The following is a 23,116-nucleotide window of genomic DNA, read 5'->3' as shown; positions in this document are numbered from 1 at the left end:
TGCAGCAGAGGTAACTCTGGGTCTTCCTTTCCTATAGCGTTCCTCATGAGCCAGTTTAATCATCGAACTTGATGGTTTTTGCGACTGCACTTGAAGAAACTTTCAAAGTTCTTGAAATGTTCTGTATTGACTGACCTTCATGTCTTAAAGTAATGATGGACTGTTGTTTCTTTGCTTATTTGGGCTGTTCTTGCCATAATATGGACTTGGTGTTTTACCAAATAGGGCTATCTTCTATATACCATCCCTACCTTGTCACGACACAACTGATTGGCTCAAATGCATTAAGAAGGAAAAATTCCACAAATGTATTTAACAAGACGCACCTGTTAATTGAAATGCATTCCAGGTGACTACCTCATGAAGCTGGTTGAAGAATGCCAAGTGTGCAAAGCTGTCATCAAGGCAAATATATTTAGATTTGTTTAACACTTTTTATTGGTAACTACATGATTCCATATGTGTTATTTCATAGCTGTGATGTCTTCACAATTATTCTACAATGTAGAAAATAGTAAAAAATAAAGAAACTCTGGATTGAGTAGGTGTTCTAAATCCTTTGATCGGTAGTGTGTATTATCCACATTTTAAAATACAGTTTAGCAATCTGCTAAGGCAATAAGGCTCCTTGGCGATTTCATTGATCATTTTCCTATTTCAGATAGGCCTAGTTTGGGTGGGTTGTCATTATATACAGTGGGGCAAAAAAAGTATTTAGTCAGCCACCAATTGTGCAAGTTGGTATTTTGGCCCATTCCTCCATGCAGATCTCCTCTAGAGCAGTGATGTTTTGGGGCTGTTGCTGGGCAAAACAGACTTTCAACTCCCTCCAAAGATTTTCTATGGGGTTGAGATCTGGAGACTGGCTAGGCCACTCCAGGACCTTGAAATGCTTCTTACGAAGACACTCCTTTGTTGCCCGGGCGGTGTGTTTGGGATCATTGTCATGCTGAAAGACCCAGCCACGTTTCATCTTCAATGCCCTTGCTGATGGAAGGAGGTTTTCACTCAAAATCTCACGATACATGGCCCCATTCATTCTTTCCTTTACACGGATCAGTCGTCCTGATCCCTTTGCAGAAAAACAGCCCCAAAGCATGATGTTTACACCCCCATGCTTCACAGTAGGTATGGTGTTCTTTGGATGCAACTCAGCATTCTTTGTCCTCCAAACACGACGAGTTGAGTTTTTACCAAAAAGTTATATTTTGGTTTCATCTGACCATATGACATTCTCCCAATCTTCTTCTGGGTCATCCAAATGCTCTCTAGCAAACTTCAGACGGGCCTGGACATGTACTGGCTTAAGCAAGTATGTCTTCCATTTCCTAATTCCTCCCACAGTTGATTTCTTCAAACCAAGCTGCTTACCTATTGCAGATTCTTCCCAGCCTGGTGCAGGTCTAAAATTTTGTTTCTGGTGTCCTTTGACAGCTCGTTGGTCTTGGCCATAGTGGAGTTTGGAGTGTGACTGTTTGAGGTTGTGGACAGGTGTCTTTTATACTGATAACAAGTTCAAACAGGTGCCATTAATACAGGTAACGAGTGGAGGACAGCGGAGCCTCTTAAAGAAGAAGTTAAAGGTCTGTGAGAGCTAGAAATCTTGCTTGTTTGTAGGTGACCAAATACTTATTTTCCACCATAATTTGCAAATAAATTCATTAAAAATCCTAAATTGTGATTTTCTGGATTTCTTTTTCTCATTTTGTCTGTCATAGTTGAAGTGTACCTATGATGAAAATGACAGGCCTCATCTTTTTAAGTGGGAGAACTTGCACAATTGGTGACTGACTAAATACTTTTTTGCCCCACTGTACCTTACTAGGTGGTATTGGCTGTATGTGTAAATCTAGCTGTAACATCACACAACCTTCCATCCTTATGCGATGAAGGTGTAACATTCTGGCAAATGAATGACGATATTTGTGAGGAAGAGCGAGGCGACAGACTGACCATGATTTCCATCTGATCCTGTAATCCCCCCCCCCCCTGTGTTCGTGTAGGCTGTATGATCTTGCTTGGCCTGGACTCCAGGGAAGTCACCTGATACCTCTCGTTCATATTGGCTGCTAACGTGAATGACTTTCAGTTCAAAACGCAGGCTTAGAACTCTGTTTCTGTGCCTAAAGTACAATCTACCAAACAAAAAGTCTACACTGAAAATGCATCACCATTTTATGGCTGTAATTACAGCGGGTTAAAAGGTGTGTGTGTGTGTGTGTGTGTGTGTGTGAACCAGAGTTCTAGATGGTGTGCCTGTGTGAATGCCCTGTGCTAATGTTTTCCTCTCCTGTGTGTTTTTTTTATAGACACTACCCCAAGACAAACTTTACCTGCGTGGCCGACACTCCTGAGAACCTCCGCCTCAAACAGCAGAGCAAGATGCAGAGCCAGGTACCTACCTACTCACCAGACCACAGATAATCCCGGTCCACAGGTCTCATAACGCCGTCAGTGTGGAAGTAATTAAAGATGCTTACGAGGCCTCATCACTGATCCTCATATTGAAATGTATCTATGATGCTCTGGCTCGACCTATGACGCTCTAATGACCTATGACGCTCTAATGACCTATGACGCTCTCAGGCCTATTTGTGGAGACACTCCTTTTAAACTGCTAGGATTTATGTGCATTCTCTCTCTCTCCCACATGTTTGCGTATAGTCATCCTCCATTTTTCTCCATCTTCCTGCTCTGTTCTCTGCCTGTGTCATCGCTGATTCTCCTCCACTCATGGTTCTCCTTTTCCTCCTCCTTGGTGTTTTCCCCTCCCACTGTTCTCTCTTTTTGTTTATTCATATTTGACCTCCTCCAGACAAAGTACCCCTCAGGCCAATAGAGCGCCCCCCTCTTTATGACGAAGATCCTCTGTCTCCGCTTCTCTCGTTTTTTGGCGTTCTTCTCATTTCCTTCCTCTTCAGATTTCACTTATCTCTTCCTCCTTCGACCACCCTCCTCCCTCTTCCTGTGTCAGTGCCTTCCTTTCTCTCCCTCTCGTAAACTATTGTAATGAGGTGTGACGGACCTCCCTACCCTGCTACCATAGCAATAGGGTTCCCGTGGCAACACTGTAGGCAGTGGTGAGGGGGACAGAGGAGAAGCGGCCCCAGTTCCCCACACGCACCCTCAACTTCCATTCGCCGCTCGCACACACTCAAATGATGAGCTAGCATGGACACGGGCACACACACACGGATGTACAGTAGCTAGTTAGAGACACACACACACACACACACTTGGATGTTGATGGTTTCCGAGACACACGGAGAGTTTGAGTCCGAGCCTATTTCCTGTCTTCTCCTCTAATAATCTATGACAGGGCCTCTGTGCTCCGGCCACACACACAGTATATTCAGGAAACATCTATGGGATGCTCACAAAGGGCCCTTAGTCAGCCACAATTACATGGAGTATTCCCCACACACACACTTACACAACTCGCACACGGCTACATTTAAAAAAATACGGAAATCCTTTAGTATATATTAATAAGCATGTTCTCATATGTGTGACTATGATACGTATTTAGGAGGACTAGTTATTAGTTGCTGTGGGTTGAGCAGACTTAACACACCCCATGCAGAAAAAACACCATTTGTGCCCGTCTCTTTCTCTCTGATCTCTCCCAACAGCTCTTCTTTCTTTTTTTGTTGCCACAAGAGTCATGTGGACTGGAAACTATAGTCCGACTGAGCCCCGATGCCCCCTCACTGGTCTCTCTCGTTCCATCTCTTTCTCTGTATAAAGTGAGAGGATGACTAGAAGACTAGAGTTGGAGAAAGGGCCGTCACAGTCCGGACCCATGCTCGTTAATAGCACCACCGCCAAACCGGATTACGAGGGGTGTGTGTGTGTGTGTGTTGGGGTTAGCTGTGGATTAGCAGCCATACTGACTGACAGTCTCAGTGTATGTAGTCTGTCCACCAGCTCCCAGGGCTGGGAGGATCCTAGAAGACCAGTAAACAAAAAGACCGAGGCAACATGGCCACACGGAGATAAGTCCAGCCACACGCACACACACATTCTCAGAGGAGGCTAATGAGACCACTGACAGATGCTGGAGCCTAGTATCTCCAGCAGCAACCTACAGAGAAGATCAACCAGCTCCACATCTCTGCTACGTGTAAACAACACACACAGCCTACATCATATGACAACGTGCAGTAGTTCTAAAACGGACACACACGCACACCACCAACTCTTTAGTGTGCAGAGAGCATATCTCCAATCTCATCTTTATTATAGCAATAACAGGTGACCCAGTTTTGGTCTGTTTTTCTTTCTCCCCTCTCCAAATAGACTGTTATTCTGGTACATCCTGTGATAGAAGGCTGATTTCTATTGGCCAGGGTCTGAGGGCTGCTGGGAGATCTGGACATGGATTTGGGGTGTGTGTGTGGGGGGGGGGGGGCTGGGAGTGTTGAGAAGACTGGGGGTGAAAGGTTATGAGAGACAGTTGGCCCTAATAAAAGTGTCTGGAAAATACATTGGTTTGTCATACTGCTTGAACAGGAGAGTGGGGGTGTACGCAGTAGAAGATCTGAAAGGCAGCCGTCAATAAAACTATTTGGTTTCCCGACTAATGATCACATAAAGTGCATTCGGGAAGTATTCAGACCCCTTGACTTATTCCACATTTGGTTACATTAGAGCCTTATTCTAAAATGAATTTAATAGTTTTTTTCCCTCTCGTCAATCTACACACAATATCCCAATATGACAAAGCAGAAACAGGTTTTGACAACTGTTTGCAAATGTATGTCCACTACCGTTCAAAAGTTTGGGGTCACTTAGAAATGTCCTTGTTTTTGTCCATTTTTAAAATCGCATCAAATTGATAAGACATACAGTATAGACATTGTTAATGTGGTAAATGACTATTGTAGCTGGAAACGGCAGATTTTTATTCCCAGCTACCTAAAAGGACATCATCCCGTAGTCGCCTCTTCACTATTGACGTTGAGTCTGGTGTTTTGCGGGTACTATTTAAGGAAGCTGCCAGTTGTGGACTTGTGAGGCGTCTGTTTCTCAAACTAGAGAAACCTGCACCTGGGCCTCCCACTCCTTCTATTCTAATTAGAGCCAGTTTGTGCTGCTCTGTGAAGGGAGTAGTACACAGCATTGTACGAGATCTTCAGTTTCTTGGCAATTTCTCGCATAGAATAGACTTCCTTTCTCAGAACAAGAATAGACTGACGAGTTTTAGAAGAAAGTTTTGTTTCTGGCCATTTTGAGCCTGTAATCGAACCTACAAATGCTGACGCTCCAGATACTCAACTAGTCTAAAGAAGGCCAGTTTTATTGCTGCTTTAATCAGGACAACTGTTTTCAGCTGTGCTAACATAATTGCAATGGGTCTTCTACTGATCAATTAGCCTTTTAAAATGCTAAACTTGGATTAGCTAACACAACGTGCCATTGGAACACAGGAGTGATGGTTGCTGATAATGGGCCTCTGTACACCTATGTAGATATTCCATAAAGTATCAGCCATTTCCAGCTACAATACATTTATAACATTAACAATGTCTACACTGTATTTCTGATCAATTTGATGTTATATTAATGGACAAAATTTTTGCTTTTCTTTCAAAAACAAGGACATTTCTAAGTGACCCTCAAACATTTGAACGGTAGTGTATTTATTTAAATATCACATTTACATAAGTATTCAGACTCTTTACTCAGTACTTTGTTGAAGCACCTTTGGCAGCAATTACAGCGTCGCGTCTTCTTGGGTATGATGCTACAAGCTTGGCACACCTGTATTTGGGGAGATTCTCCCATTCCTCTCTGCAGATCCTCTCAAGCTCCGTCAGGTTGGATGGGGAGCGTCGCTGCACAGCTATTTTCACGTCTCTCCAGAGATGTTCGATCGGGTTCGGGCTCTGGCTGGGCCACTCAAGGACATTCAGAGACTTGTCCCAAAGCCGCTCCTGCATTGTCTTGGCTGTGTGCTTAGGGTCGTTGTCCTGTTGGAAGGTGAACCTTCGCACCAGTCTGAGGTCCTGAGCTCTCTGGAGCAGGTTTTCATCAATGATCTCTGCTTTGCTCTGTTCATCTTTGCCTTGATCCTGACTAGTCTCCCAGTCCCTGCCTCTGGAAAACATCCCCACAGCAGGATGCTGCCATCACCCTGCTTCACCGTAGGGATGGTGCCAGGTTTCCTCCTGTTGGCATTCAGGCCAAAGAGTTCAATCTTGATTTCATGAGACTAGATAATCTTGTTTTCTCATGGTCTGAGTCCTTTCCTTTAGGTGACCTTTGGCAAACTACAAGCGGGCTTGTCATGCCTTTTACTGAGGATTAGCTTCTGTCTGGCCACTCTACCATAAAGGCCTGATTGGTGGAGTGCTGCAGAGATGGTTGTCCTTCTGGAAGGTTCTCTCATCTCAACAGAGGAACTCTGGAGTTCTGTCAGTCTTGGTGGTTCCAAACGTCTTCAGTATTGTTGTAATTGTCATTATTACAAAAACATTTTTTTTATCGGTATTGGCTTTTTTTAGTCCTCCAATAATCGGTATCGGCGTTGAAAAATCATAATCGGTCGACCTCTAGTCTGAATACTTCGGTAAGTCATTTCTTTCAGTTTTTTTATTCTTAATAAATGTGCAACGATTTCCCCAACCTGCCTTAGCTTTGTCATTATCGGGTATTGTGTGTAGATTGACTGAAATGATTTCATCCATTTTAGAATAAGGCTGTAATTTAACAAAATTTTGAAAAAGTGATTGTTTGAATACCTTCCAGAAATACCTGGCCAGAAATACTGGTGTACTTTTTCTGTCTTTCACTTAAACATGGGAGGAACCAGAAAGATCAAATGTTGAAAAGAGTTAGTGCTAAATTTAAGACACACACACACACACACACAAATGGGACACACATGTCACACACACATTGTGAATTATGACCCAGTCATCTCCTGCCTATCCTCACAAGGTGTGTGGGGTAGAGGACAGGTCAGCACTCTGTAGAGCTGTGTCAGTCAAACAGCAGTCAGGTGACCTGTGGTCAAGGAGCGTTTAGAGCCACAGACCCCGACCAACATGAGTCAGCATGGGTTCCAATCTGGCCCAGAGTGCACCTCTCCCTACTTTCCGGTCTTCTCTCCACTTTCCTGTCTACCAATAAACCAATCAAACACGTAGGGTGTGGGACTGCCCAATCCTTAAAACAACAGTCAGGCTGGCTGGCAGAGGAGAGGAGTGTAGTCATAGAAATACAATATCTATCCTAATCTAGATGTTGTATTTCTGAGTGTGAGACTGGATGGGGTGCTGCTTGGTAATGGATTATGGCAGCAGGCTCTTCCAGGGTGGGCAGGCAGACGGATATTCGTTTATTGGTGCAGTCAAGCACCAGAGAGAGAGGGAAGTGATTGTCATTTTTGACATGTCACTGGGCCTGTATTGTGTTTCATAGGGAACCTAAGTATGTATGTACTTCTGTGTGTGTATGGGTTGGTACTTTGTGTGTATGAATCCACACGTGTTGCGTCATCGGTACAGTAGGCCAGCTGTGTGTGACTGCCGTGTTGTCATTAGAGTGATACCCATCTGATTACATGGGCTGGTCACTTCCTGTCATACTGAGGGTCAGACTGGGAAGGGATGGGTAAGCACACACAGACAAGTCTGATATTTCCCGGTTGTTCTGAACGTGGCAATAAGCAGTGGAAGGCAGGTTTCATCAGCGTGTCACACACCACTTTGCAATGAGCTGGAAAAAAATATACTTCATTGTTTGAAAGCTGAACGTTTTACGACATATTATGAGGCATGTCTTACCTTGTTTTCAAAGTAGCCTCGTCAAAATCATGCAATTATTTTAAATTAACTTAAATTATCCAGTGTCCAAAGGCACAATTTTAGTCATATTAACAACCCATGCTAGTTGTCTTAACGGCTGTTTTCATCTTTCACATGAAACCGATCACATGTGCGGTGCGTGGTTTCCCGCAAATTGCATTATGGAACGAACATTTGTGCGTATCCTTCTGCCTTGTGTGCATTGCTGCCATTTTATAATGTGAAGAAGGAATCGTATCAACATGTTAAGCTAAATGTTCTGATCTGTTTCATCAGACTCATTTGCTTTTTAACAAATTGACCTACTGGTTGTATGAATTTGGGATCAATCATCCCGCAACTGTCCCAGAATCTGTTTGGAATAGGCTATTTCTTTCTCAACAAACTGACCAATAGAATAGGTCAACTTTGTTTTTACTATGGGGGATAGTACAGTCGTGGCAAAGTTTTGAGAATGACACATTAATTTTCACAAAGTCTGCTGCCTCAGTTTGTATGATGGCAATTTGCATATACTCCAGAATATTATGAAGAGTGATCAGAGGTATTGCAATTCATTGCAAAGACCCTCTTTGCTATGCAAATGAACTGAATCCCCAAAAAACATTTCCACTGCATTTCAGCCCTGCCACAAAAGGACCAGCTGACGACATGTCAGTGATTCTCTCGTTAACACAGGTGTGAGTGTTGACGAGGACAAGGCTGTAGATCACTCTGTCATGCTGATTGAGTTCAAATAACAGACTGGAAGCTTCAAATGGAGGGTGGTGCTTGGAATCATTGTTCTTCCTCTGTCAACCATGGTTACCTGCAAGCAAACACGTGCCATCATCATTGCTTTGCACAAAAAGGGCATCACAGGCAAGGATATTGCTGCCAGTAAGATTGCACCTAAATCAACCATTTATCGGATCATCAAGAACTTCAAGGAGAGCGGTTCAATTGTTGTGAAGAAGGCTTCAGGGCGCCCAAGAAAGTCCAGCAAGCGCCAGGGCCATCTCCTAAAGTTGATTCAGCTGCGGGATCGGGGCACCACCAGTACAGAGCTTCCTCAGGAATGGCAGCAGGCAGGTGTGAGTGCATCTGCATGCACAGTTAGACAAAGACTTTTGGAGGATGGCAGGGTGTCAAGAAGGGTAGCAAACCTGACCTTAATACCATTGAGAATGTGTGGTCAATCCTCGAGGCTGGTGGACAAACAACAACAACAAAAAACACAAATTCTGACAAACTCCAAGCATTGATTATGTTAGAATGCGCTGCCATCAGTCAGGATGTGGCCCAGAAGTTAATTGACAGCATGCCAGGGCGGATTGCAGAGGTCTTGAAAAAGAAGGGTCAACACTGCAAAGAGTGAGCTGGCTTTGCATCAACTTCATCTAATTGTCAATAAAAACCTTTGACACTTATGAAATGCTTGTAATTATACTTCACTATTCCATAGTAACATCTGACAAAAATATCTAAATTACACTGAAGCTGCAAACTTTGTGGAAATTAATATTTGTGACATTCTCAACTTTTGGCCACGACTGCAGATCACAATTCGTCAAGAAGGGGACTGTGCACGTCGTTGCATCCTCAACTTGCATGTTCTGTTTGTATGAATTACCATCTAAAATGGGATTTCTGGCATTCTGATCAGGTTACGCTACCAATGCATATGGGTCCAGTCCATTGTCCAGTAGAATCAAATGTCCAGTAGAATTAAAAGGCTGCTGGTCAAATGTCCAGCGCCACCTTTTCCTAATGGAATCCCTGCTATGCATATACCATACATCCATGTGCATTAATACACACCCTCTCTGTTGTGCACACACCTCTTGGTATGACCTTATAAGGCTATGTCAGCACATCCTGTGTGTATGGTCTCACTGCCCTGGCAACAGGAAGTCTCTTGCTCTCTATCTCTATATATATTTTTACATTTCATTCGTGTCTAGTTATATGTACTTGGCTCTCTCAATTACCCCGTATAGCCATGCTGTCATTACTCATTGTGTTGTTACCGTAAGGAAGCATTTCGCTGTTATTTTTTGACTCTTGGTGTGTGTTACGCTTTACTATGACTATACAGTGTGGTCTTACCGGGTGTGATTGTGTGTGTTCCAGGTGCAGTACAAGGAGGAGTTTGAGAAGAACAAAGGGAAAGGTTTCAGTGCTGTGGCCGACACGCCAGAGATGCAGAGAATCAAGAAAACACAGGACCATATCAGCAACGTACGTCTATCTGTCAACACACACACACACACACACACAGTACCTATCACAGAACGGGATCAACAACCAGTCCATCTCTCTCCCCCTCCCCCTCAGGTTGTCTCAAATGGTACCCTGGTCAAAGTAGTCCACTATCGGGAACAGTGTGCCATTTGGGACTCAGCCCGACACTGCCCACCCACTTCATATTCTGAGTGGGTGCCAATCATCACAAGTGCCCAGCCTTTGTGTACTGGGGTATGCCTGAAAGGAGCCAGCACTGCAGATCACTCACTCACTCACACACACACATATATATGTCTATTCCATATATATATATATGTGTGTGTGTGTTGTGCAAATGGAATAGATATATATATATATATACTGCTCAAAAGAATAAAGGGAACACTTAAACAACACAATGTAACTCCGAGGCAATCACACTTCTGTGAAATCCCACTGTCCACTTAGGAAGCAACACTGATTGACAATACATTTCACATGTTGTTGTGCAAATGGAATAGACAACAGGTGGAAATTATAGGAAATTAGCAAGACACCTCCAATAAAGGAGTGGTTCTGCAGGTGGGGACCAGACCACTTCTCAGTTCCTATGCTTCCTGGCTGATGTTTTGGTCACTTTTGAATGCTGGCGGTGCTTTCACTCTAGTGGTAGCATGAGACGGAGTCTACAACCCACACAAGTGGCTCAGGTAGTGCAGCTCATCCAGGATGGAACATCAATTCGAGCTGTGTCAAGAAAGTTTGCTGTGTCTGTCAGCGTAGTGTCCAGAGCATGGAGGCGCTACCAGGAGACATGGAGGAGGCCGTAGGAGGTCAACAACCCAGCAGCAGGACCGCTACCTCCGCCTTTGTGCAAGGAGGAGCAGGACGAAGACTGCCAGAGCCCTGCAAAAGGACCTCCAGCAGGCCACAAATGTGTGTATCTGCTCAAACGGTTAGAAACAGACTCCATGAGGGTGGTATGAGGGCCTGACGTCCACAGAAGGGGGTTGTGCTTACAGCCCAACAACGTGCAGGATGTTTTTCATTTGCCAGAGAACACCAAGATTGGCAAATTCGCCAATGGCGCCCTGTGCTCTTCACAGATGAAAGCAGGTTCACACTGAGCACATGTGACAGTCTGGAGATGCCGTGGAGAACGTTCTGCTGCATGCAACATCCTCCAGCATGACCGGTTTGGTGGTGGGTCAGTCATGGTGTGGGGAGGCATTTCTTTGGGGGGGTGCACAGCCCTCCATGTGCTCGCCAGAGGTAGCCTGACTGCCATTAGGTACCGAGATGAGATCCTCAGACCCCTTGTGAGACCATATGCTGGTGCGGTTGGCCCTGGGTTCCTCCTAATGCAAGACGATGCTAGACCTCATGTGGCTGGAGTGTGTCAGCAGTTCCTGCAAGAGGAAGGCATTGATGCTATGGACTGGCCCGTCCGTTCCCCAGACCTGAATCCAATTGAGCACATCTGTGACATCATGTCTCGCTCCATCCACCAATGCCACGTTGCACCACAGACTGTCCAGGAGTTGGCAGATGCTTTAGTCCAGGTCTGGGAGCAGATCCCTCAGGAGACCATCCGCCACCTCATCAGCATGTCCAGGCGTTGTAGGGAGGTCATACAGGCACGTGGAGGCCACACACACTACTGGGCCTCATTTTGACTTGTTTTAAGGACATTACATTAAACTTGGATCAGCCTGTAGTGTGGTTTTCCACTTTAATTTTGAGTGTGACTCCAAATCCAGACCTCCACCTACATTTGATTTCCATTGATAATTTTTGTGTGATTTTGTTGTCAGCACATTCAACTATGTAAAGAAAAAAGTATTTAATAAGAATTCAGATTCAGATCTAGGATGTGTTATTTTAGTGTTGCCTTAATTTTTTTGAGATAAATATATATATATTTATTTTATTTATTTATTTAAATATAAAATCATGGGCATTAATATGGAGTTGGTCCCCCTTTTGCTGCTATAACAGCCACCGCTCTTCTGGGAAGTCTTTCCACTAGATATTGGAACATTGCTGTGGGGACTTGCTTCCATTCAGCCCCAAGAGCATTAGTGAGGTCGGGCACTGATGTTGAGCGATTAGGTCTGGCTCGCAGTCGGCATTCCAATTCATGCCAAAGGTGTTCGGTGGGGTTTAGGTCAGGGCCTTGTGCAGGCCAGTCAAGTTCTTCCACACCGATCTCAACAAACCATTTCGGTTATGGACCTCACGTTGCGCACGGGGGCATTGTCTTTGTTTTTTTGTTTTTAAATTTGACCCCCTTTTCTCCCCAATTTCGTCGTATCCAATTGTTAGTAGCTACTATCTTGTCTCATCGCTACAACTCCCGTACAGGCTTAGGAGAGACAAAGGTCGAAAGCCATGCGTCCTCCGAAACACAACCCAACCAAGCCACACTGCTTCTTAACACAGCGCCCATCCAACCCGGAAGCCAGCCACACCAGGAAGAGGAAACACTGCACCTGGCGACCTGGTTAGCGTGCCCTGTGCCCAGCCAGCCACAGGAGTCGCTAATGCGCGATGAGACAAGGATATCCCTACTGGCCAAACCCTCCCTAACCCGGACGCCGCTAGGCCAATTGTGCGTCGCCCCATGGACCTCCTGGTCGCGGCCGGTTACGGCAGAGCCTGGGCTCGAACCCTGAGGGCTCGAACGCTGCGATGCAGTGCCCTAGACCACTGCGCCACCCGGGAGGCCTTTACGGGGGCATTGTCATGCTGAAACAGGAAAGGACCTTCCCCAAACTGTTGCCACAAAGTTGGAAGCACAGAATCGTCTAGAATGTTATTGTATGCAGTAGCGTTACGATTTCCCTTCACTGGAACTAAGGGGCCCGAACCATGAAAACCAGCCCCAGACCATTAGTCCTTCTCCACCAAACTTGACAATTGACACTACGTTCGGGCAGGTAGGCGAGATTCATCACTCCAGAGAACGCGTTTCCACTGCTCTAGAGTAATGGCACTATTGCGCATGGTGTCAGCAATGGGTGTGGCTGAAATAGTGTCTGTGTGTATATATCTATATCCATGCAACTCCTTACCACTCTATTGATGTGCAGATTGTCTCTTTAGTCCAGAAGTACAGTGTATCTATCTAGGCTGAGTGAAGCCCGGGCACGGGGTTACGTTACTACCTCCCTCTGTTGCAGAAGGCCGCTGCCCAGGGCCTTGCTTGCGCTGGCAGACCAAGGACACACACCCTGACATCGCAGCACGCAGTTGCCCTGCTCGGTCTTCTCTAATGACTTAATGAGTGTGTGGAGGGTGATGGTTAATTACTGCTTTCCTACATGGAACAGATTCTGTGTGTCACACACATCAACACTTCTACAACCCCAGGCAAATGCAGCGAGAAGAGAAACACCATGACGTGTTTTGAGAAGTCCGTAGCAACCGTCCCAGCTGTTCAGAGTATGTGTGGACAGACCAAGCCAAGGGGCACGGTTGATTATCTCCCTCTCCCTCCTCCTTTTCCCCAACTTTCTCTCCCTCCTCCTTTCCCCTACTTTCTGTCCCACTTCGGCTGCACACACGCTCAGTAGTCCGGCGAGAGACAGACATGTCAGCCTGTCCAGCTACCTTTGAAATGTGAGATGTCCAACTCCAGCCCCCTCTGTCTGGACTCTGTCTTTTTCTCTCTCTTTCTTTCTTTCTTTCTTCTTATCTCTCTGTCATATGACTCTAATTGACAATTTATTTTGAACTTTTATTTGTTTTCCTCCATCCATGCCTCTCTCTCCCTTCCTTCCTACCTCCTTTTACTTTCTCCTGATTCATGTAGTGAAGGTTAAGAGGGGTGGGGGTGGGGGCCTCTTGTGTCCTGGACTGGGTCTGGCAAGGGCTGGGCTCTTCCTGTTCAGCCTCACGCACTCACACGCCAATCTGTGAGTGACCTTCGCCTTCCAGACAAACAGAAGTCATGTCATACGCGCCTCTCTCACATAACCTATTGAAACACATTGCTCGCTCTGTCTCGCCGTCGCCGAACGCAATGTCCTCGCTCACACGTAACACTGGCATCTCCTCCAGTCAGTCTGTGAATACACTCCTCTCCGACACCCTGAACACACAGGCCTCTTTCACCCAGCCGGGCGGAGGGAGGGAGAAAGAGGGCAGAATCTAGGCTGTGTCAGTCAGTTTTATCAGTCAGTCAGGCTGGGAACGTGAGTAGGGCTCTTATGCTGCAGTAACGGATCTGTTTCAGGTTTTATGGGCTGGTGATCATTTGGAGATGAATGCTGTCCTTGTCTCTCTCTGTGATGTTGGCTGGGTTATTATGTTGGTGCTGGTGTTGATGCCGCTTTGATTTACCTGAATAAACAAGGAGCCATTCTCACCCACTTGCTTTGGGTCTCTGTCTCTCTCATGTTTGTTCCTCCTGTTTCAGCGAGGGTTGTTAGGCAGCGCTGAGGTCACCCAACTTCCTGGCTGCGATGTCATTTCCTCTGTGTCAGCAGGCCTATTGAAGAAACACAGCAGCTTGTAGCCTAGCACTGTAGCGCCCCCACCTATTACACACAGCCTGCCTGCCTGGGGATGGATCTGGAGACACCTGCTGGACACAACAGGAACTGTATTTTATTTTGCTTCTCTCACTGGCTATCTGCTGGACTGAGAGTCGACAGGATGCAATCGGGGTTTTCTTATCAAACTAAGCAGCGCCATACATGATATCTGGGTGATATATCTAGTCACTCTATGAGCTAAGTGTCACAATGGGAGTATAATGTGTCTGATTTTCGCATGTGTGTTTTGTCTGTACAGATTAAGTACCATGAGGAGTTTGAGAAGAACAGGATGGGAGGAGAAATCCCATCTCCCCAGCCCAACAGCCCCAATCCAGGTACACATGCTGAGAGACACACACACACACACACTATGACTATGCGTTTATAAAAAAATTCACTATGCCATTTTCTTGGTCGCTAAAATTCAAATAGTTTGCCTCATTCCACAAGCAAGTAGTGTTGAATCATTGTACCATCTAAAATATATTTTTCACAACAAAGAATATTGTGTTTTCAGCTGTTTGTGTACAAAACCTAGAGAAAAAGATGCAAAAACTCGACAGAATAATCGAAAACATAGAAATAGCGCACATAGAACAGATCTTCCATTTGACTTGCTTTTAATGAGAATGACAAATCTATAACTCACATGTTGTTATGAATTCTGTTACATTTTGCAGTTTTAACACCAGTGAGAGTAGACAAATGGTTACATTATCCCTGGTCATAAAATGTGTTTGATCTTTCTGCTCTGTGGACAGCTCCTGTTTTCAGCACACTATGATTGTGAGCTAATGGTTAACCTGTGCATTCACTGTGTACATGTTATCACCTTTCAATATCACAAACATAGTCATTGTTATAGTTAACTGAAAGGCGCCAATAGTTAACTGAAAGGCACTAAATGATGGCTGCAAGTTTTGACTTGCTCTGCTGTGGAATTCAGAGCCCTGGGGCTGACCAATAGGATGCCAGTTAGATAGAGGGGAATACAGCAGGAGGAGATGAGAGACAGGTGGGGTTGTTTTCAGAGTGCCAGGGACTGGGGGATCCGTTTGTCAGACTGAATAGCCAGAAATGTCGATCTTTCACTCTGATTCAATCACTCAATCTCTCCCTCTCTCACATTACTCTCTCCTTCCCTCTCTCACATTACTCTCTCCCTCTCTCTCTCTCCTCCTTCCCTCTCTCACATTACTCTCTCCTTCTCTCTCTCTCGCTCTCTCTCCTCATCCCTCCTTCCCTCTCTCACATTACTCTCTCCTTCTCGCTCTCCTCCCCCCTCCTTCCCTCTCTCTCATTACTCTCTTCTCTCTCTCTCTCTCTCTCCTCCCCCCTCCTTCCCTCTCTCACATTACTCTCTCCTTCTCTCTCTCTCCCCCCCCCCCTCCCCTCTCTCACCAGTGTTCCAGCAGCAGCTGCCCCACCAGCCCCCTGCTGCGTCTAAGAACTACAACTATGAGCCGGCTGCGGCTCCTGGACCAGTCCGCCAGGCGGCCGCCGCCCCCCCTCCCAGCTCCGGGGTGAGGCAGAGAGACCCTCCTCATTACTGTGTTAGGGTCTGTCCCAAACGGCACCCGATTCCCTACTTTAAAGCACTGCTTTTGACCAGGGCCCATTGGGGTCCGGTCAAATCCTAGTGCACTATATAGGGTGCCATTTGGGACTCTCCATTTGGGATGCACTGTTCTCTCTGCATGGTCTGTTCTCTCCACTGTGCCTGGCAGTATCCACATGACCCGCCCTTGTAGCGTTGTCTCGTTAGCAGAGACTCTTACTGTCTCTGAATGTGGTGTTCTCTTTCTCTCCCTTTCTCCGTACCTTCTCCCTTCCCTCCTATTCCCTTTACCCCCCCTCCCCCACCTCCCTCTTTCTGTGTGTAGAAGCGGTACCAGGCGGTGTATGACTATGCTGCAGCCGACGAGGACGAGGTGGGCTTCCTGGAGGGAGACGTGATCGTAGACGCGCAGGTGATCGACGAGGGCTGGATGTACGGCCGTGTGGAGCGCACTGGCCAGCAGGGCATGCTGCCTGCTAACTATGTAGAGGCCATCTGATCTGAGAAAGAGGGAGGTGGGGGGTGGGGGGTGAGAGAAGCAAGTGAAAAGCCCAGTGCCATCTCATCTTAATGCCGCTTTCTATTTCTTTCACTCATTCTCTGATCTGTCCTGTAATACCCCCTCTTCCTCCCCCATCTCCCCTTTCAACCTCCCCCGGTATACCCCTGGTCTGCTTTCCTCCAACGACAGATTCCCTCCCTCTGTCTGAATGTCTGTCTGTCTGCCTTGTCTGTCTCTGTCTGTGCTGTCGTCTGTCTGCCGGTCTCTGTCCCAATTCTTCGGTCCACTAAAAGCGCTGTCCCAAGTGGAATTTAAGTCTTACAGAAGTATCATACCTCCATCTTACAGGCTATACACACACACGTCAGGGGTCATACAGTGTATGACCACTATCCTAGCTACAGCACTTCATATTCCAGCAAACTATGATGCAAAAACGATATGAACCCTTCCCCCCACCTCGTCAATCAAGTTGCCATGACAGCAGAGAACTGAGGCCAATGTGGTCACGAGAATGTGGGTGTGGCATCTTCAGAAGGTTTTGTTCTTTTCTTTTTTTTTCCATTTTTGAAACTGTCTGAAATTGGCCTGACTGGAAGCTCAGTGAAGAATATTACTGTATCTGGGCAGTTAGAACTAAGCTTGAATATTTGACTTGTGTACATTCCATTAACCTATCAATACCCCATTGTTGTCGCATCAGCCAGTCAGTGAGCAGTATCAGTCTTACCAGAGAGGTCTTATATATTTCTATTACCACACGTGCGCATTTATCAATATTACTTATCTGTTCCCTCACCTGTCTTACCCTGTCCTGCACTGCATTGTGGGTATTGTTCTGAAACTAAACTGGAATCCTATCTTAACTGAAGAGCACCTCCTGCCCATGCCTTGTACCTCAAGTTCAGGCATTTGAAGTACAGGAGGGATCAGGGACGAGTTAGTTAGGGGACGTGGTTACAATCATCTTACAATCATGTCATCACCTCAGTCAGTGGGTGTGAAGATATTCCTCATTCTTGCTGTCTCCCGCCCGCAGCCTCAAATGCCTTCCGACAGTCTTACAGAAAGATGAGTGAGGTGATGGTGGTTATGGTTGGAGTGGGGGGGTTTGGGGAGGAGAGAGGGGGCGGGGATCAGGCCCTGCCCCCTATTCCAAGATGACCTACATCCGAGTTGATCGATCGTAAGCGCGAAGGTCAAACACAATTCTGTATTGTCAAAAAATATTCTCTCATTTGTTGTGGTTGTTTAACGTTCCAATCCTTATGAGAAGTGTTGAACTGAGGTCAGAAATCCAGGCTGTGGTAAATGTTATTGTTTCTACTTCATATCATGCTGTTTTATTTTCCTTGTGTTTGGTATTGTAAGAGGCTTATTCTAAAAATGTCAATGTATCAAATACATTTCAGAAATAAAACGGCAACTCGATTTATGAACCAATAAGGCACGCTAGTTTGTCTAGACGTGTGCATATGCTGAGTTAGCAATCCCACAGATTTAGATCCATGGGGGTAAATCAAGCATCAACCACCTGGGTTATGTAATTGCTTGATAATCGTCAAGCCAATTTTCCTGTTTTATTGTGCCAACTCGTGACTGGACTATCTCACCCAGTTCTCTTGTCCTTGAAACTCTTGAGAAGTGGACAGCAATGTTCTGGAGTGCCACTGGCTCATGAATATTCACATGCTCATTAATGAGCAGTTGTCATGGCGCATAGTAACATTAGGCCCCGCCCTCTCGCCTGCGTTATAGATATTTCTGACAGTCTATGGGTCGGACATTCCCTACCAAATATAGTGGCAAACCTGTGTTTCTTTGTTGGCACGGAAAAATCTGAGAAATGTTATGCAACAATGACTTAACTTTCGTAGTGGTAGCTACGAGATCCGTCTGGCTGAACCCATCGTGGGCAGATAATTCCAGTGACGACGATCGTTGTACATTCCATGTCCTACGGGACCGCGTGAGGCTTGGGGAGGGACGTGGTTTCAGTCGAGGGTGAACTCTTTCTCCTCCTGGACCTCTGTTACTTCTCTCTTTGCCACCCTACTGTTTATTTCTCTTCACTGTGACAGGTCACAGATGAGGGGGGGGGCGGCAACATGGGATTAAAAATAATGTTCAGCTTTATGAAAACAAAACAATACGCTCACCACGTAGTTTGATGCTATTGTACAGTTGTTTTGGGTTATAGGTCATGGGGCTGGGGGAAGGGGCTTTGCCTGCAGACTAAAGATGTAGTGTGGAATGATTTGATTTAATGAGGTGAGGGGCTGTATGAAGGGTAAACGGTACCCACTTTAGTACCAGTGTTGTGGAACGTGTTGGACAATAATTCTGGCTTCAACTTTTGTAATGTTATGTTTTAAATGTAACTAGAATGAACACAACACACACCTCAACCTGACTAGATAATCAGATTGCCATGCAAATGAAAAGGTAAGTCTAGGCCTGCATTTATAGCATCCAAGACCACTCTACTTGACAACTGGAAAATGTTAAACTCACACACTGTATGAAGGGCAGTTTTGGGGCCGAGATATTGGAAGTCTCGTTGCTTTGCTTCACTAACTGAATAAAGAGCGAGGACGTGGTTTGGCTTGAAGTGAATGGAGTGTTCTTGGAGTTTGTATGAATTTGGATTGCCTTGTACAGTATCTGCAGTCAATGCCTCTCAAAAGAAAATTGCCTTGGCTACTTGGAGGCTTTGGTGTGTTTTACAGATGGGGGATAAACCAAGCCCACGTTGGCTGTCGCAGCTTTCCTTCGGAGTGATGTGGATTTGTTTTAGTTGCTTTTGGGTAGATTTAGGAGGGAGGTGAATGTCGTTGATTGGCGGGAAACAAATCCAAAGTGGCCAAAGACAAGATAATGGTGTTTTTGTGTGACTGGAGTGATGATAGACCACAGTGGCAAGGCATAGACATGTACTGGACCATGTTATAGTCTGTATTGGGTTGGATGGGGCTAGGAGAGATGCTGTTAACACATACTACTACAACACCCCCCCAACCTGAGAGAGGGGGGGTGCAAGGTAAGACTTTGAATCTGCCAGGAGACCAATATGCTCCTCTGCTTTGGTATCACTCCTAAACTCTGCTGTATCACATCTCATATCATCACCTTGTTCTCCTCCCCCGATGTATATGGTCCTATCAGTCCTATGGCCAAGAGTCCTCAAACCTTCTTCCCCAATTATAGACTCCTATGTCCTATGCTTCTGATAAATCAATCCTTCCCTGCTTTTGTATGATACTGGTATATAAATCGCATCAACCAAACACTGACCTAGCATTCAGACCGATGTTGTGCATTCCATCAAAAAAAAAAGATTTTTGTTTTGATAGCATTTTTGTTATTCCTATTTTTTAACATGCATATATTGACATTCTTTAAATAAAAAAAAGACTCCAGTTTTAATTTAAAGACCTGAGAAAAGCATAATGTTGCCCTGTTACAGCACTTCGAATTGTACTTAAACATTCTACAGATTCAATAAAATGTCATTTTTACTCAGTAGCGTCCAGTATTATTTGCTTCCTTCGGTGTAAAATGCTTCCTCATTCGGTGTAAAATGCTTCCTCATTCGGTGTAATTACTTGGCTATATGACTACGAGTTTGCTGAAGGCAGATTACATGTATTAAACGTATATGGGACTGGGCCCTTGGCAAAAATAAATATGTCCCTTGTTTTACGCTACTTCCCACCCTGGTTTTAATGTCTACGAGTATGCTTCCACGCGTGAAATATTATACAACGTATCTGACGGGAGGGGTTTCATGTAGGGAAGCGATTATTCTGGTCCGGCTATTTTCGGAATCCGCCGATCTGCGCCGGTGTTGAGGCTGCCTATTTCTTCGTCGTGTATTCTAGCGATACATCAGCATCCTCCGTTTTTCTGGCATTCTCATCATGTTGGACATTTTAGTGTTGATGTTTTTCGCCATCATGGGACTCGTTTTCCTATCCTACATCATTTACATGTTATGATGCGTGTCCGGATTTTGGTCCCAGCCGGTGGACGGGCCGGGGATATGGCGAGCCTCTCCTGCATCCGCGGTACCCATCGCTGACAATGGTAAACAGCGCACACAGATTAAAACCTTTTTATACTAAGAATTCTGTATTGCAAGAAGTCAGCCTCTAATGCTCTGTAGTTAATGAATTATAGATTTAACATTGAGAAGATAATTGAATCTTTCGTTTGTGTGTGTAATATATATATATATAACATTGATGGGCAAATAATAATATTTGAGAATAAAACCAGTGTTTCTAGTCAGCGTTATACGTAAATATTAGTTCCTACTGTTATAATTCTTTCCACCGGTACTTGTCTTTCACTTATAGAGCAATATTAATGGGTATTAAGGTGATGTGAACTCCCTTTACCACGTGTCCCTTAGGATATAAATAAAAGGAATGCTTAACACAGACGGGGAGCATAATAAATGTGACATCTGTGCATCCTGCTGCATTTCTGTTCCAGGGAGGAGAAGGGGGGGGGGGGGGGGCTTTACTGCTACTCTGGGGGAAATGAAGACGCCCATCAGAGGGGAAGACCTTGTAGGACAGAGACTGGCAGCTGGTGGACACTTCCCCCTCTCTGTTGGTCTCTGTAGATTCAGCCAACCTACTATGATGACCTGCTTGAGATCGGGTCTCCTGTACCCTAGTAGGCTCCAACTGGCAACCCCTGTACCCTACGCTCCATCCCTTCTAACTCTTCTAAAAGTATTATCTGTGTGTAAAATGCATATGAGTTAGGAAAGGTGTCAAATTAGTAAGGATGTAACGCTATAAGGAGGAAGGTTGTATTGTAGTAGTATTGTTTGTACCTATTTGACTACACTGTGAGGGTTAACACTAACCCCAAACTGTGCCATGTACAATTTCTCCATTTTAAGTGCATGGTTTTGTGTTGGGCTGTATAAATAAGTCCCAATGAACTTGGATGGCTGTTATCATCTTAGTCATAGTGGTTTTCTATGAACAGGCTGAGATGCTCTTGATTGACCTCTACTTGATATCTTGAAACAGGAATATATCCTCTCTGCCCTTTTTGTTTTTACAATCAGTGAACCTAACGGCCAGGGGCTTGTGTTAATACAATAGCTGTTCGCAACAGTCACACAGACGGATTTATATTGACATGTCCGTACTAACAAGACATGTATACATTAAAAGTATTAATAAGAATCGTGTTAGGGGAGAGAGATTGTCTTGGGTCTGAGCTAAACTGTTTGTCAGGAGCTCTGTTGTCCTGGAAGAGAGGTATTCCATCTAATTATTGCATTAAATTGATAGGATCCTGAAGTAACTCGCATATCATCACTGTCACTGTAATCATTGAATGACTGATTTATCTGAACAGTATTGATAACAGTTGAGTCGTCCACACACACAGCATGTTTTTATCCCTCAGGTTCATCACTGCAGTTTGTTTTTCTCTCACAAACATAAGTGTTATATTTATCAGAGCCAAGGCAAATGGCGATGGTTTTGTGTTAAGCCATTAAAGATTTGTACACAAAAACCTGGCTAGCTTTATTTCACTTCAAAATGTGTGAATGTGCATAGGTGTTCGAGAGGGAGTGAGTCATTTGTAGCTAGTTTTTTTTTGCCTACATTTTGAAGGTTTGAGTACTGAAGAAACAAGATCGCAAGCCAGCTGGACCTCGTGTCAATTGCTTCATGTTGACATAAGAGGGGATGTATGCACGCATACAGTGCACAAAACCCAATTTTGCCTTCAAAACAGCTTCGATTCGTCAAGGCAAGGACTCAACAAGGTGTCGAATGTGTTCCACAGGGATGCTGGCCCATGTTGACTCCATCTTCCTGCAGTTGTGTCGAGTTGGCTGGATGTCCTTTGGGTTGTGGAACATTCTTGACACACATGGGAAGCTGTTGAGAGTGAAAAACCCAGCAGCGTTGCAGTTCTTGACACACAAACCGGTGCGCCTGTCACCTACTGTACCCCATTCAAAGACACTTCAATCCCGTGCATTTGACCCAGGTCTGTTCAGTTCTAGGGTTATTTGAAGGAAATGTTAAAAAATATTTTCAAACACTTCTATAGAAGTAGTTAGTTTAATGCAAGGCTGCCGAATCATCTTCCAAAATTGTTGCTACCCCTATTACTAGCCTGTTCAACCTCTTTCGTGTCGTCTGATATTCCCAAAGATTGGAAAGCAGCTGCGGTCATCCCCCTCTTCAAAGGGGGGGACACTCTTGACCCAAACTGCTACAGACCTATATCTATCCTACCCTGCCTTTCTAAGGTCTTCAAAAGCCAAGTCAACAAACAGATTACTGACCATTTCGAATCTCACCATACCTTCTCTGCTATGCAATCTGGTTTCAGAGCTGGTCATGGGTGCACCTCAGCCACGCTCAAGGTCCTAAACGATATCTTAACTGCCATCGATAGGAAACATTACTGTGCAGCCGTATTCATTGATCTGGCCAAGGCTTTCGACTCTGTCAAT

General features: G+C 45.1%; 1 protein-coding gene across 1 annotated transcript in view; it reads left to right on the top strand.

Annotated features, from left to right (window-relative positions):
* Positions 1-20,139, top strand: part of LOC109898384 (LIM and SH3 domain protein 1) — a 37,589-nt gene extending 17,450 nt beyond the window's left edge. Inside the window, exons 3-7 of the mRNA XM_020493345.2 lie at positions 2,310-2,394; positions 9,924-10,031; positions 14,814-14,892; positions 15,962-16,080; positions 16,441-20,139. Of these exons, the coding sequence (XP_020348934.1) occupies positions 2,310-2,394; positions 9,924-10,031; positions 14,814-14,892; positions 15,962-16,080; positions 16,441-16,614 (565 nt within the window). The 3' untranslated portion in view covers positions 16,615-20,139. The remainder of the gene's footprint in view (positions 1-2,309; positions 2,395-9,923; positions 10,032-14,813; positions 14,893-15,961; positions 16,081-16,440) is intronic.
* The last annotated feature ends 2,977 nt before the right edge of the window (positions 20,140-23,116 follow it).

Source organism: Oncorhynchus kisutch, linkage group LG10 (genome assembly GCF_002021735.2).
Source record: "Oncorhynchus kisutch isolate 150728-3 linkage group LG10, Okis_V2, whole genome shotgun sequence".
NCBI lineage: Eukaryota > Metazoa > Chordata > Actinopteri > Salmoniformes > Salmonidae > Oncorhynchus > Oncorhynchus kisutch.
The sequence above is the reverse complement of the archived record's forward strand: the minus strand, read 5'-3'. Positions and strand labels throughout refer to the sequence as shown.